Source organism: Hemitrygon akajei, unplaced genomic scaffold, assembly GCF_048418815.1.
Source record: "Hemitrygon akajei unplaced genomic scaffold, sHemAka1.3 Scf000176, whole genome shotgun sequence".
NCBI lineage: Eukaryota > Metazoa > Chordata > Chondrichthyes > Myliobatiformes > Dasyatidae > Hemitrygon > Hemitrygon akajei.
The window spans coordinates 704,109-720,727 of record NW_027332062.1 but is presented as its reverse complement, the minus strand read 5'-3'; the positions used below and the strand labels follow the sequence as shown (position 1 = coordinate 720,727).

The window sequence follows — 16,619 nt, the reverse complement described above, 5'->3', positions numbered from 1 at the left end:
TTGAAGGTCTTACAAAATTCCACTGTATATCCATCTGGTCCTTGAGCTTTCCCTAGTTGCATAGAGGAAATAGCCTTAGATATTTCCTCTTGTTTAATAGGTACATCTAGTATATTAATATCTTGAGTCGAAATTTTAGGTATATTTAATTTTTGCAAAAATCTATTCATACTAAAAGTATTGTCAGAGAATTCAGATTTATAAAGATTGGAATAGAAATCCATAAATATCTTATTAATTTCATAAGGGTCTAACGTTTCAGTTCTAGCTGGTCTGTGTAGTTTCAAAATCTGTCTTCTGACCATGTTTGCCTTTAACTGACCAACCATAGTTTACCTGATTTATCTCCATGTATAAAAAATAAACTTCTAGATTTAAAAATTTGCTGTTCAATGGGAAAGCTCAGAAGCAAATCATACTGTGATTGAAGATCAACCCTTTCCTTATACAGATCTTCAGTAGGTCTTACTGAATATGCTTTATCTCTCTCTCTCTCATTTTATTAGTAATCACTAACACTTCCACTTTAGTTTTCCTTCTTAAAGCTACTGAATATGAAATTATCTGTCCCCTAAGAAAGGATTTCATCGTATCCCATATAACCAAATTTGACATTCCTTCAGTTGTATTAAGTTCAAAAAATATAGAAATTTGCTCCTTGATAAAACTAACAAAGGCTGTATCCTGTAACAATAAGGGATTCAATCTCCACTGTGACATTTTCAAAAGACTATCAGAGAGCTTCAGAGTTAAATTCACAGGCGCATGATCCGGCAGCACAATAACATCATACGCACACTCAACAACGGAGCATAGCAACTGTGTATCTAGGAAAAAAATAAATTCTTCAGTAGTTATGATGAACGTGTGATAAAAAAGAAAAATCTTTGTCATGAGGGTGTTTATATCTCCAGATATTGATCAGGCCATATTCTAATAGAAACGAGTTAATAGATAGATAGATAGATAGATAGATAGATAGATAGATAGATAGATAGATAGATAGATAGATAGATAGATACTTTATTCATCCCCATGGGGAAATTCAACTTTTTTCCAATGTCCCATACACTTGTTGTAGCAAAACTAATTACATACAATACTTAACTCAGGTCATCATTTTATTAGGGAGCAACGGAGTGGTTGATGACCTGTCAATCACCGGATTCAGCAACAATTGAAGTCACCGCCCATGATCAACTTATAGTCATTTAGTTTCGGTAGCTCAAACTTCTTAAAAAATTCAGGACTGTCTGATTAGGTGCGTATACACACACCAAAGCTACCTTTTGATCACATAATAAACCAGTGACAATTAAATATCTTCCAATCGAATCAGTAGTAATATTAAAATGTACAAAAGGGATTTTAGTGTTAACAAAAATAGATACCCCTCTAACTTTATTTGTCGATAAAGAATGATATAAAGGATTTTCTCCAAAATTTGAAAAATTGATCTTCATCCTGTCTCCGTACACGAGTTTCTTGCACAAAAATAATATCCGCATTAAGTGTTTTTAATTTCTTATATATTGCACAAGCACACATTAATCCAAAAGGAAAAAAAGCACTGACTTGACCAGAAGTGACAACAAAATTGAGAAAATATGACCCTCATTAGAACCGCCCAGTCGAGAAAAAAAACCTATTCTAATAGCCCCCTCCCCCAAAGCCCAAAAGAAAAAAGCGACCAATAGGATAGTCGCATGCTAAATCCAATGACCCTTGACCCCATCCTCCATTTTGCAGCTATATTAAAAAATATAATATTTATCCCACCGATTCTAGCCATAATGAAAGAGATAAACAAATTTCAAATACTGTAATGTTATGTCTAACACTAATAAAAACCATAACTGGCAATGGCCATCTTAAAATCATCTAAGGTATATTAATCACGCATTCAAAAAAGAATAAAACCAAGCAAATATTACAACTGAAGTTCTTTCTCTCAAAAAAATCTTACAAGTTGTACAAAAAGTAAGTGAATATATATATATATAAACCTAAGACTATATTAATATTGAGATATGCAAAAAGACAGAAAAAATAATTCAAACCAGGTCCTATACAGACCTCTATAATATGAAACAGATTTCCTTCAAAGCAACTCTGAATTACTAGACTTTGCACATTACACATTCAGACAGAGACGTAACTTAGATGATGTTTACTCCTCATGTTTGTGAAGCATGTAAGAAATAAAGTCAATTTAGTTCAAACTTACTTAATTTTTAAGCAGTGATATTAAACCTGATTCTGACTCTGATTCCACTCCTCTTCCCCTTCCATCCACTCCATCACACACTCCAGACCTCTCTCTCATCCTCACCTCCTTCAGTGAACCCCATCCCTGTTTCCTCCTCTTCCCCCTCACACCTCTTTCACTCCCTGCCTCCTTGACACCACTATCTGCTGACTCCTAGTTATCGAGAGCAATAGAGCACTACAGCATAGAAACAGGCTCTTTGGCCCATCTAGTCCATGCTGAATATTCTGCATCATCCCATGAACCTGCCCTTAGAATAGAGGCGTCCATTCCCCTCCCATCCATGTATTCATCCAAACTTCTCTTTGATGTTGAAATCAAACCCACATCCGCCACATCTGTCGGCAGCTTGTTCCACACTCGCACCACCCTCAGAGTGAAGACGTTCCCTCTCATGTTCCCCTTAATCATTTCACCTTTCACTCTTAACCTGTGACCTCTCGTTCTGGTCTCACTCAACCTCAGTGGAAGTAGTCTGCTGGCATGTACCCTATCTATACGCCTCATAATTTTGTAAACCTCACCCACTCATTCTCCGAAGCTCCAGACCTACACCCGTATTCTGTGATCTTTACTCCACAAACCCCTGATGTCAGTCAGTAAACACACCCCTCGAATGGTGAACCAGATCTCTGTCATTCCAAAGGTTGACAGACACTTCCCCAGTGAGCCACTCTCTCATTAAATGCCCGGGTTTCTGTCCTCATCCTCTCCCTGACAACCCATCTTACCCAGCCCCATGGACCACCTCAGACAAAGAGACTTATTCATCACCACAACAAAGCACACCAACTGTGAGTAACGTTGGACAGAGCAGAAATTTCACACAGACAGGAGGGAAGGAATAACTGAACATTCATTGACAGCTTGTTACGACGCACATCCAACAGCTGAATTGGTCTGTGAGAAGTTCAACATCACAGAGGGAGACTGAGAGACCCTGATGGACACAAGATCTAATACCTGAGGATCTCTCTCCTGCTGAGACAGAGGATGGTGATGGGATGGGTTGTCCTGTAGATGATCCATCGGGCTGATCCATTGTGGAAACCTCCAGGTCTGGAACAAAGTAACAGAGACATGGGAGAGTGGCATTGATTAAACAGGGACAATAATTCATAAAGATGAGAGATTCTGCAGATGCTGAACATCCAGAGCAACACACACAAAATGCTGGAAGAACTCAGCAGGTCAGGCTGCATCTCTGGAGGGGAATAAACAGTGAATGTTTTGGGCTGAGACCCTTCATCAGCACTGGAAAGGAAGGGGGAAGAAGCCAGAATGAAGAGGTGGGGAGGAGTACAGCTGGCAGGTGATAGGTGAAGCCAGGTGAGTGGGAAGGTGGGTGGGTGAGGGAGGGGGTGATTTGAGAATCTGGGAGGTGATATGTGGAAGAGGTAAAGGGCTAAGGGGGAGTAATCCAAAGAGAGAGGAGAGTGGACCAGAGAATAAAGGAATGGAGGAGGGGTCCAGAGGGAGATGATAGACAGGTGAGGAGAAGAGAAAGGCTAACAGGGGAGCCAAAGAGATGGAAAGAGAGGGAATTGGTAGGGGTATAAATTACCAGAAGTTAAAGAAACCAATGTTAATGTCATCAGTTTGGAGGCTACCCAGACACAATATGAGGTGTTGCCCCTCCATTCTGAGTTTGGCCTCATCATGTCTGTGGCGGAGGCCTTGGACAGACATGTGGGAACGGGAATGGGGAGTTGAATTGAAATGGGTAGCCACTGGGACAACAATTTGAAAAGGAGCTCTCTGATCTGAAGAGATACCAAAACCATCCAGTCCCTGTTCAGCAACTCTCCCTGGTGAATGTCTGTGACCGGTCACTACTCTCAGTCCCTACACTCTTTAGCATGGTCTTCTCTACTATGCTGAATGATGCCTTCCGTGATTGTCAGGATGGTATACATGTCAGATACAGGACTGGCAGTGGGCTATTCAACCTCCGGCGTCAAAGGTAAAGGAGACCGTCATCAAAGATCTCTTATTCGCTGATGATTGCTCCCTAAACGCCAGCACAGAGCAGAAGATGCAGCGAGAAATGGACTGCTTCTCGTGAGCCTGTGACAACTTTGGACTTACAATCAGCACCAAAAAGACCGAACTTATGTACCAGCTCGCACCCGGAAAGCCCTACCAGGAACCACACAGCACAGTAAAGGGGCAGAAGCTACTGGCAGTCGACAACTTTACTTATCTGGGCAGTACTCTATCACGAGTGGTGAACATAGATGCAGAGATCAGCAACAGAATTGCCAAAGCCAGTGCCGCCTTTGGGAGACTCCGTGAGAATGTATGGGAGCGGAGAGGACTCAGCCTTACCACCAAGCTGAAGGTCTACCGAGCAGTGGTTCTCACCACCCTCCTCTATGCCAGCGAGACCTGGACTGTCTACAGCAGACACGCTAAACAGCTCAACCTCTTCCACTTGAGCTGCCTCCACAGACTTCTCCACGTACGATGGCAGGACAAAGTCCCAGACACGGAGGTCCTGGAGCGGGCTAGCACCCACAGCGTCTACACCCTCCTACAGAAAGCCCAAGCCAGATGGGCTGGCCATGTCGACAGGATGTCTTACAGTCGACTACCAAAACAGCTGCTGTATGGAGAGCTGAGCCAGGGCAAGCGCTCAGTTGGAGGCAGAAGAAACGTTTCAAAGACTGCCTCAAAGTGTCCCTCAAAGACCTCAACATCAATCCCAGTAGCTGGGAATCGCTTGTTCTGGACCGCCCAACCTGGTGGAACAGGACCACTGAAGGAGCGTATGCAGCAGAAATCAGACGCACTGCAGAGGATCAGTGGAAACACGCCACGTGCAAGGCTCGAACTACCTCCACTTCCACTGCAGCACCTACCCTCATGTGTCCCACATGTGGGCGAGCCTTCAGGGCTCGGATTGGCCTCACCACACACAAACCCTCCACCTGACAGAAGTCGTGGTCGTCTTCGACTCCGAAGGACGAACAACAACAACAACTCTCAGTCAAAGCCCAGATGAATATTGAGGACGGAAGAAGGGAAACATGACTCCACCATGGATACCGGAATTCACAGACCCTGCTGGGGTGCTGGTCAAACCTGAACCAGGGTCTCCAGTCGCTGATCCCTGGGTTTCCCGAGTTGAGTCTGACTGGGGATCTGCTTCCGAGCTTGAAGACCATGCTGGAGTGGAGGATAAATATGGACTAGGTTCTCTGGTTGTTGATGCCTGGGGTTCCTGAGTTGTGTCTAACTGGGAATCGGCAATAAGAAAATATACAAAGGAGGGGTAAAGTAGCAAACAAGTTTTATGTTCCATCAGGAAGGAACTAAATCGCAGGAACAGAAGAGTGAAGTCAAGGTCAAATGTGTCGTCTGAAATACACACACTCTCTCTCCTTGTGACCATCCTCCTGTATCACCCTCACTCTCCACCCTTCTCTGTTTATTCCTCCCACCAGACTCTCTCTAACCACCAAGAGAGCCTCACCCCTCACGACTCACCAAACACAACCCAACAGACAGGAGAGAGGAACCACTGACTCCATCATTCACAGCCCTACCCACAATGCACTGTTCATCCAGTAGGTGAACTGGTCCATGGGAGGTTCACCCTCACAGAGTGACAGAGACTGAAAGAACACAGGCAGACATGAGACTTGGTACCTGAGGATGTGTCTCCCGCTGGGACAGAGGACAGTTCCTGGGTGTGCTCTCCAGTAGACAATCCTGTAGACTGTTCCATTGTTGAAGTCTCTAGGTCTGGAACAAAGTAACAGAAACATGGGAAATGGGCAGATCTTAAATAACACCACAGGGACAATAATTTGTGCAGACAAGGAATTCTGCAGATGCTGTAAATCAAGAGCAACACAGACAAAATACTGAAGGAATACAGACTGGGAGACCGTTTCTCTGAACACCTACGCTCTGTCTGCCAGAGAAAGCAGGATCTCCCAATGGCCACACATTTTAATTCCTCATCCCATTCCCATTCTGATATGTCTATCCATGGCCTCCTCTACTGTCAAGATGAAGACACACTCAGGTTGGAGGAACAACACCTTATATACCGTCTGGGTAGCCTCCAACCTGATGGCATAAACACTGACTTCTCTAACTTCCAGAGGGAGGAGATGGGCAGATGAGGAGAGGGGAAGGGCTGAGAGGAGAGCCAGAATGGGAATGGAAAAAGAGGGAAGTGGGAGGGAGAAGAATTTACTGGATGTAAGAGAAATCGATATTCATGCCATCAGGTTGGTGGTGACCCTGACAGACTACGAGGTGTTGCTCTTCAAACCTGGGGGTGATCTCATCAAGTCAGAGGAGGCCGTGGACAGTCATATCAGAAGGGAATGGTAAGTAGATTTAAATTGGATAGCCACCGGAACAAGAATTGGACAAAGAGGTCTCTGATTTGAAAAGAAACCAAATCCATTTATTCACCATTCACCACCTCTCCCTCCCAAAATTTCTGTGACTGGACATGTCTCTCAGACAAAGTCCAGATGAATATCGAGGACTAAAGGAGGGAAAGATCGTTCTATTCATTGACCCTCACAAACCCCATCATGAATACCTGAGCTCAGAGATCCTGCTGGGCTGCTGGTCAAACCCAGACCACGCTCTCCTGTCGTTGTTTCCTGGGCTTCAAAAGTTGTGTCTGACTGGGAATCTGTACCTGAGCTCACAGACCCTGCTGGGCTGGTGGTCAACCCTGGACCAGGCTCTCCGGTCACCGATCCCTGGCATTCCTGAGTTGTGTCCGACAGAGGTTCTGCAATAAGTAAAGATACAATGGAAGGGTAAAGTAGTAAACAAGATTTACGTTCGATCAGGAAGGAACTCAATGGCAGGAACAGGAGGCTCAAATCCAGGTCAAATCTGTCCTCTGAAGTACACACACTCCCCTCTCCTTTGGTCTTTAATACCTCTACCCTTGTCTCTCAAATCCCTCTCCTCACATCTCCCTCTCTCAGCATTCACTCTGTCTGCATCACTCTCCTTTCAGTCTCTCCCTCAATCCAGTTGGAGTGTCACTCTCACTGATCTCTCTGCCCAACTCTCCTCACACAGTCATCACTCTCTCTTCACTCGCCTCACTCCTCCCACTCCAGCATCCCACCTCTCTCCCCATCCCTCTCTCCAATGTGTTTTCACCCATTTCCTTCTGCCCATGTACTGAATTACTCAAATCCCACTCTGATCGTTTCTGTGTCTCATCAGTCACTGTGCAACTCCTCACAGTCATTCCTCCCTTCCTCTCTGTGACCATCCTCCCCTCCCACCTCCATCACTCCTCCCCTCCCTCCTGTGTCACTCTCAGTCACTCCACCCCTCTATGTTCACTCCCCACTCCCACATTGCACCTCTCTCTCCACCCCTCTCACCCATTTTCTGCTGTCCACGTACTGAATTACTCATGACTAGATTCAACTCGTGCCAGAGCGAGGACCTGGACCCACTGTGATTTGCCTATCACAATAGCTCTACAAATCAAATCAAATTAAGATTAATTATCATTCAAACCATACATGGATACAGCCGAACGAGACCGCATTCCTCTGGGGACAAGGTACAAAACATTCAAAATAGCAAGCAAACTTTCAAAAATATTGAGTAACATAGTTCAAAATATCGAGCAAAGAAGCATCTTCACTTGAAAAGGAAATCATACACAGTCCTAGACCCTGAGAGACAATGTCCAGCAGTCGATGGTACTGTCTCCTGGCAGTGTACAGACACACGCAATCCAGACTGTCAGTCCACCACTCAAACACGATAGGGCAGAGAGGGGTGGAGTGACTGAGTGACACACGAGGGAGGGGAGGAGTGATGGAGGTGGGAGGGGAGGATGGTCACAGAGAGGAAGGGAGGAATGACTGTGAGGAGTTACACGGTGACTGATGAGATATAGAAATGACCGGAGTGGGATTTGAATAATTCAGTACGTGGACAGAAGGAAATGGGTGAAAACTCACAGGAGAGAGGGATGGAGAGAGAGGCGGGATGTTGGAGTGGGAGGAATGAGGTGAGTGAAGAGAGAGTGATGATTGTGTGAGGAGAGTTGGGCAGAGCGATCAGTGAGAGTGACACCCCAACTGGAGGGAATGAAGGAGGGACTGACAAGAGTGATGCAGACGGAGTGAATACCGAGAGAGGGGATGTGAGAAGGATTTGAGAGACAAGGGTGGAGGATTGGAGGAGTGCGAACCAGAGGGAGATGAGGGACAGGTGAGGAGAAAGGCCAAGAGGGAAGCCGGAATGGGGATGGAAATCGAGAGAAGTGGTAGGGTTCTGTGACCAGTTGGAGAGTCGCTTTCTCTATTTTCTCCCTGCCTACCCCTCCCCGTGGCCTCTCCCTATCTTCCTCTCCTCTCGGTCTCCCTCCATCTCCCTCTCTGCCTTGGTACATCACTCCCCCCCTCCCCTCACTCTCACCACTGCTCCCTCCATTTCCTGTCAGCCTCACCCTCCCTCACTCCAGGGGATGGGTAGACTCTCTCCCGGCAGCTGACACAGCATTGTGGGCCGAAGGGCCTGTGCTGTGCTGTACTGTTCTGTGTTCTATGATCTCTGTCACAGGTCAGACTGGGCAGTTTCATTCTGACCCTGCCCGGTGTGAAGGGGGATACGGGAAAGGTGATCACAGACCACGGGCAGGGCAGCCGACTGGAAAACTCAGCCCGTGGTGTGTGTTGGTGACTCAGGACGTCCCAGAATTTCCCCACAACTACCACACTGCTGTGTCACTGGGGAACGGTGACCTACCTGTACAGTACACAGCGTTACTCCAATACGAGGGTGTCGGCCACAGCCAATACACAAAGTAACCGGAGCAGTTTTTCACATTGATCCCCCGGCTCCCGAAACAGGTGTTTTCACCCAGAGTGAAGCAGACGGTCCTGGTCACCTCCCCCTCTCCCACATTGGGATGGGAACCTGGAATGAGATTTATAAACCCTGTAAGATGTACCCGGTCCCACAGTACAGCGGGGAATGTGAATCAGGACCCACTGTAAATAAGTGGTTCACAACCCACGGTCCGGTCCAGCCTCAGTCAGCACTGAGCTGCTGCCCTCTCCCTCTCCACCCCACCCTCCCCACAGCAGCACCTTCATCTTCTGAATGAGCCTCACATGAGGGACCTTGTCAAACGTCTGGGGGATCTCACTGAAACCTATCGAATATTGAAAGGCCTGGATAGAGTGGACATGGAGAGGAAGTTTCCTATAGTGGGGGAGTCTGGGACCAGAGGGCACAGCCTCAGAACACAAGAACCTCCCTCTAGATCAGAGATGAGGAGGAATTTCTTTAGCCAGAGGGCAGTGATTCTGTGGAATTCATTGCCACAGACGGCTGTGGAAGCCACATCATTAGGGATGTTTAATACTGAGGTTGACAGGTTCTTGAATCATGAGAGTGTCAAATGTTACAGGGAGAAGGCATTAGAATGGGATTAAGAGGGAAAATAAATCAGCCATGATGGAATGGTGTTGCAGACTCAAAGGCCAAATAGACGAATACTGCTCCTTTGATAAACTTGTGCTCTAAAGTCCTTGAGGACAACATCCACAGCTCTACCTTCATCAATCATCTGTCAACCCCTCGAAAAACTCAGGCAAGTTAGTAAGTCACAATTTGCCCCGCACAAAGAAAGGTTCACTGTCCCAATTCACCCTCAATCTTCCAAATGATCATAAATCCTCTCCACTAGCTTCCCCACAAATGACCTGAGACTGACTGGTCTGTATATTCCAGGATTAATCATATTTCCAGACATTTTCTCCACTATTGAACAGAATGTTAAGTAAATTAAATTGTGGATTTATTTAGAGATAAAGGGTGGAGTCGGCCTTTCTGACCCTTTGACCCATGACACCCCAACAACCCTCGATAATCCCAATTAACCGGATCATCATCATGGGACAATTTCTGGAGAACCCGGGGAAAACCCATGCATTCCATGGGGAGGACGGACAGAGACTCCTTACAGATGACACTGGAATTGAACTCTGAACTCCGACACCCCGAGCTGTAACAGCGCCGCGCTGACTGCTACGTTACTATGGCAACCATTAATTTATCCCACTAATTGGTGAAGGATGCTGTTTGCAGACTCCCCCAAGTCCCTGCAGATTGCCCTACCACTGAAATGAGTCTGGGGCCGTTGAAACTCTTCTGGGTCATATCCAGAATGGGGTCAGTGGGCAGATCAGTTCTGTAACCCAACTCCAGGGAGATGGGGTTCTGTGTCTATGCTGGGATCCTCTGAAGAGATCCGGGTTGTTATTGTGACACACCCCAAAAATAACCGAGCCCCACTGTTGTAAACTCTGACCCTACCGTTTAACCAGCCTGGGTTCTCCCCGGAGCAGCGACCCTGTGGAACAACCGTCTCGGGAATCTTCCATCCTCCAGAACTGAAACAACGATCAGAGAGTCAGTCCCTGATCTGAGTGAGTTTATTCACTCAGAGAGACATGGGAAATTACACTCACCCTGTCCATACCCTGTCTCTGGTCAATAACTCCCCAATCCTGGGAATTTCCTCTCTGTTGTACCTCCCCCTTGTCTCTACCCCGAGAATGTGGGATCTCCCTTCTCCCTGTATTTACTCCCCATCTCAGTGTAGTCACTGATGATCCCGGTCTCCCTGCATTTCCCATTCACACATCCCTTGTTCCCCTGTTTACATTCCCCTTCTGTGTCCAGTTTCTCAGTGATTATCTCCTCACTTTACCTGTTAAATCTGTACCAGCCCACTTCAAGATTTCCATCACTCATCCATTGTCCACCGGTACGCTCAGTGTTGGAACAATTCGTGCTCCTCCAGGGATGATCCAGGACAGTGTAGGTTACACACGGATCACCGAGTGCGGAGTCTGTGACTGAGAGACAGAATGATGTTCAGTGTTAATGTACAGCTCACGTTCCCCATCCTCTTTCTCTGCCAACCACAACCCCCATCTGCACTTCCACCCTCAGCAACCCCTGGGCAACAATATTTATTTTTATTCCTCGAAGGGACGCGAGTTTCAGAGTCTGAGCCAGTATATAACTGCCCCTCCAGGGGTTCCCTTGAGAAGGTGGTGGTGGTGGTGGCCTGTCCTTGGCCTGTTGCAATCCTTGATGTGTGGGGACACCCACAATGATGATCCGGAATTCCAGGGTTTTGACCCAGTGACACTGAAGGAGCAGCAATGTATTTCCAAGGCACGGTAGTGCGTGGCTTAGACAGAAACTTGCAGAAAACGTCCCACAACCCAACTATGGCTTCTTCCAGTCCCCTCTCTTCATCCCACACACCAGATCTTCCTTCCACCCCCATTTCCGGTCTCCTTCTGCTGCCCGTCCCGTTGTCACCTTCTCTCCCCTTTCCCACTTCCCTCCACCCCAGTCTTTCTCTTCCTATCCCTCCATTCCCCTTCACTCTTCTCCATTCCCTTCCACCCTCCATCTTTACAATCTTCCCGTGCTCCCCTTGTGTGCCAGGGCAGATCAGGGTTTGGTGGTTCTGGTCACATCAGTGAAGGAAGGATGTGGAAGTTTCAGAGAGTGTGCAGAGGAGATTTATCAGGATGCTGCCTGGATTGATATCTTATGAAACTCGACTGAGTGAGCTCGGGCTTTTCTCTTTGGAGTGAAGGAGGATGAGAGGTGACTTAATAGAGGTGGACAAGATGGTAAGAGGCATAGATCAGGTGATCAACCAGAAACTTTTTCCCAGGAAGTGGCTAATACCCAGGGGACAGCAAGGTAGCATAGTGGTTAACACAAATCTTTACACTACCAGCGACCCGGGTTCAATTCCCACCACTGCCTGTGAGGAGTTTATACCTTCTCCCCGTGACCACGTGGGTTTCCTCCGGGTGATCCGGTTTCCTCCCACATTCCAAAGGAGTACCAGTTGGCAGTTTAATTGGGCATTGTAAAATGTCTTGTGATGAGGTGAGGGGATAGATAGGGGGATTGCTGGAAGTGGGAATGACCACAGGGGAACCCTGCACTGACCTCCTAATCCCCTCATCTCTCCTGATGGTCACCCATCTGCTGTCCGGGTATGACCACCTCTTCAAATATCTCATCTATAATATCTTCATCTTCCCGGATGATCCTAATTACATCCAACTCCAGCTCCGTGACCCGGTCAGACAGGTGCTATCCACAGGATCAATGCCTCTCATCATCTTACACACCTCTATCAGGTCACCTCTCATCCTCCATCGCTCCAAGGAGAAAAGGCCGAGTTCACTCAACCTATTCTCATAAGGCATGCTCTCCAATCCAGGCAACATCCTTGTAAATCTCCTCTGCACCCTTTCTATGACTTCCACATCCTTCCTGTAGTGAGGCGACCAGAACTGAGCACAGCACTCCAAGTGGGTCTGACCGGCGTTCTATATAGCTGCAACATTACCTCTCGGTTCTTAAACTGAATAACAGGACTGATAAAGGCCAATGCTCTGTATGCCTTCATAACCACAGATTCAACCATGTAGCAGCTTTGAGTGTCCTATGGACTCAGACCCCAAGATGCCTTAGATCCTCCACATTGCCAAGAGTCTCCCTCGACCCTCGGCCCTTCCCTTTCAGCGTCTGTCTCCACCTGCCCTCAGTGTATCACTGTCTCACCCTCCCCTCAGCCTCTCCCTGGACCTCCATCTCCTCGGCCTCTACCCTACTTCCCCCTCCACTCGGCACCCATTCCCTCGGCCCTCCCCTACCTCCACCTCCACTTGGCAACTAATTCCCCCACATTGGACTCTCCATGTCACCCCTCACCCCCCCCCCGACCTCTATCCTGTCTCCCCATCCCAGCAGCCACTTCCTGTCTCCCTTTTTCCCTCGGCTTCTCCCTGTCTCCCTCTCCACTTGGCCTCTCCTTGCCTCCCCCTCCCCTCGGTCTCCCTCCATCTCCCTCTCCACTTGGTACGTCACACACCCCCTCCCCTCACTCTCACCACTGCTCCCTCCATTTCCTGTCAGCCTCACCCTCCCTCACTCCAGGGGATGGGTAGACTCTCTCCCGGCAGCTGACACAGCATTGTGGGCCGAAGGGCCTGTGCTGTGCTGTACTGTTCTGTGTTCTATGATCTCTGTCACAGGTCAGACTGGGCAGTTTCATTCTGACCCTGCCCGGTGTGAAGGGGGATACGGGAAAGGTGATCACAGACCACGGGCAGGGCAGCCGACTGGAAAACTCAGCCCGTGGTGTGTGTTGGTGACTCAGGACGTCCCAGAATTTCCCCACAACTACCACACTGCTGTGTCACTGGGGAACGGTGACCTACCTGTACAGTACACAGCGTAACTCCCGGGTGTCGGCCACAGCCGATACACAAAGTAACTGGAGCAGTTTTTCACCCTGATCTCCTGGCTCCTGTAACAGGTGTATCCACCCACAGTGAAGCAGACGGTCCTGGTCACCTCCCCCTCTCCCACGTTGGGATGGGGACCTGGAATGAGATTTATAAACACTGTAAAATGTACCCGGTCCCACAGTACAGCGGGGAATGTGAATCAGGACCCACTGTAAATAAGTGGTTCACAACCCACGGTCCGGTCCGGCCTCAGTCAGCACTGAGCTGCTGCCCTCTCCCTCTCCACCCCACCCTCCCCGCAGCAGCACCTTCATCTTCTGAATGAGCCTCCCATGAGGGACCTTGTCAAACGTCTGGGGGATCTCACTGAAACCTATCGAATATTGAAAGGCCTGAATAGAGTGGACATGGAGAGGATGTTTCCTATAGTGGGGGAGTCTGGGACCAGAGCGCACAGCCGCAGAACACAAGAACCTCCCTCTAGATCAGAGATGAGGAGGAATTTCTTTACCCAGAGGGCAGTGATTCTGTGGAATTCATTGCCACAGACGGCTGTGGAAGCCACATCATTGGGGATATTTAAAACTTGAGGTTGACAGCTTCTTGAATCATGAGAGTGTCAAATGTTACAGGGAGAAGGCATTAGAATGGGATTAAGTGGGAAAATAAATCAGTCATGATGGAATGGTGCTGCATCATGGAAAGGCCAAATAGATGAATACTGCTCCTCTCTCTGATAAACTTGTGCTCGAAAGTCCTTGAGGACAACATCCACAGCTCTACCTTCATCAATCATCTTTCAGCACCTGGAAAAACTCAGACAAGTTACTAAGTCACAATTTGCCCTGTTCAAAGAAAGGTTCACTGTCCCAATTCACCCTCAATCTTCCAAATGATCATAAATCCTCTTGACCAGCTTCCCCACCAATGACCTGAGACTGAATGGTCTCTATATTCCAGGATTATTCATATTTCCAGACATTTTCTCCACAATTGAACGGAATGTTAAGTAAATTAAATTGTGGATTTATTTAGAGATAAAGGGTGGAGTCGGCCTTTCTGACCCTTTGACCCATGACACCCCAACCCCCGACAACCCCAATTAACCCGATCCTCATCAGAGGACAATTTCTGTGGGGAGAACCCAGGGAAAACCCATGCATTCCATGGGGAGGATGGACAGAGACTCCTTACTGATGAGGCTGGAATTGAACTCTGAACTCCGACACCCCGAAGTGTAATAGCGACATGCTAACTGCTATGTTACCATGTCAATGATTAATTTATCCCACTAATTGGTGCACGACGATGTCTGCAGACTCCCCCAACTCCCTGGAGATTGCCCCACCACTGAAATGAGTCTGGGGTTGTTGAAACTCCTCTGGGTCGTATCCAGAATGGGGTCAGTGGGCAGATCAATTCTGTAACCCAACTCCAGGAAGTTGTCACTCCTCCACCAGACTCCATGACGATACAGGACCATAGAGCGGTCTGAGTGACTGTGGGGAGACCTCTCAGGGAGATGGGGTTCTGTGTCCATGCTAGGGCCCACTGAAGAGATCTGGGTCATCAGTTTGACCCTCCCCAAAAATAACCGAGCCCCACTGATGTAAACTCTGACCCTACCGTTTAACCAGCCTGGGAACTTCCCAGAGCAGCGATCATGTGGAATGACCGTCTCGGGAATCTTCCATCCTCCAGAACTGAAACAACAATCAGAGAGTCAGTCCCTGATCTGAGGGAGTTTATTCACTCAGAGAGACATGGAAAATTACACTCACCCTGTCCGTACCCTGTCTCTGGTCAATAAACCCCCAATCCTGGGAATTCCCTCTCTGTTGTACCTTCCCCTTGTCTCTACCCCGAGAATGTGGGATCTCCCCTCTCCATGTATTTACTCCCCATCTCAGTGTAGTCACTGATGATCCCGGTCTCCCTGCATTTCCCATTCTCACACCCCTTGTTCCCCTGTTTACATTCCCCTTCTGTGTCCATTTCTCAGTGATTATCTCCTCACTTTACCTGTTAAATCTGTACCATCCCACTGCAAGATTTCCATCACTCATCCATTGTCCACCGGTACACTCAGTGTTGGAACAATCCGTGCTCCTCCAGGGCTGATCCAGGATGGTGTGGTTGACACACGGTTCACCGAGTGCGGAGTCTGTGACTGAGGGACAGAACGATGTTCAGTGTTAATGTACAGCTCACGTTCTCCATCCTCTTTCTCTGCCAACCACAACCCCCATCTGCACTTCCACCCTCAGCAACCCCTGAGCAACAATATTTATTTTTATTCCTCGAAGGGACATGAGTTTCAGAGGCTGAGCCAGTGTAGAACTGCCCCTCCAGAGGTTCCCTTGAGAAGGTGGTGGTGGTGTCCTGTCCTTGGCCTGTTGCAATCCTTGATGTGTGGGGACACCCACAATGATGATCCGGAGTTCCAGGGTTTTGGCCCAGTGACACTGAAGGAACAGCAATGTATTTCCAAGGCACGGTAGTGTGTGGCTAAGACAGAAACTTGCAGAAAATGCCCCACTCCCCAACTATGGCTCCTTCCAGTCCCCTCTCTTCATCCCACACACCAGATCTTTCTTCCACCCCCATTTCCAGTCTCCCTCTGCTGCCCATCCTGTTGTCACCTTCTCTCCCCTTTCCCACTTCCCTCCGCCCCAGTCTTTCTCTTCCTATCCCTCCATTCCCCTTCATTCTTCCCCATTCCCTTCCACCCTCCACCTTTACAATCTTCCCATGCTCCCCCTGTGTGCCAGGGCAGATCAGGGTTTGGTGGTTCTGGTCACATCAGTGAAGGAAGGATGTGGAAGTTTCAGAGAGTGTGCAGAGGAGATTTATCAGGATGCTGCCTGGATTGATATCTTATCAAACTCGACTGAGTGAGCTCGGGCTTTTCTCTTTGGAGTGAAGGAGGATGAGAGGTGACTTAATAGAGTTGGACAAGGTGGTAAGGGGCATAGATCGGGTGAACAACTAAAGACTTTTACCCAGGAAGTGGCTAATACCCAGGGGACAGCAAGGTAGCA

At 48.0% G+C, this 16,619-nt stretch overlaps 1 protein-coding gene across 1 annotated transcript in view; it reads right to left on the bottom strand.

Annotated features, from left to right (window-relative positions):
* Positions 1-16,619, bottom strand: part of LOC140724235 (uncharacterized) — a 39,843-nt gene that overhangs the window by 6,448 nt on the left and 16,776 nt on the right. The window contains exons 2-5 of the mRNA XM_073038715.1: positions 9,026-9,196; positions 6,834-7,031; positions 5,921-6,016; positions 3,233-3,328 (exon numbers count right to left, since the gene is read on the bottom strand). Of these exons, the coding sequence (XP_072894816.1) occupies positions 3,233-3,328; positions 5,921-6,016; positions 6,834-7,031; positions 9,026-9,196 (561 nt within the window). The remainder of the gene's footprint in view (positions 1-3,232; positions 3,329-5,920; positions 6,017-6,833; positions 7,032-9,025; positions 9,197-16,619) is intronic.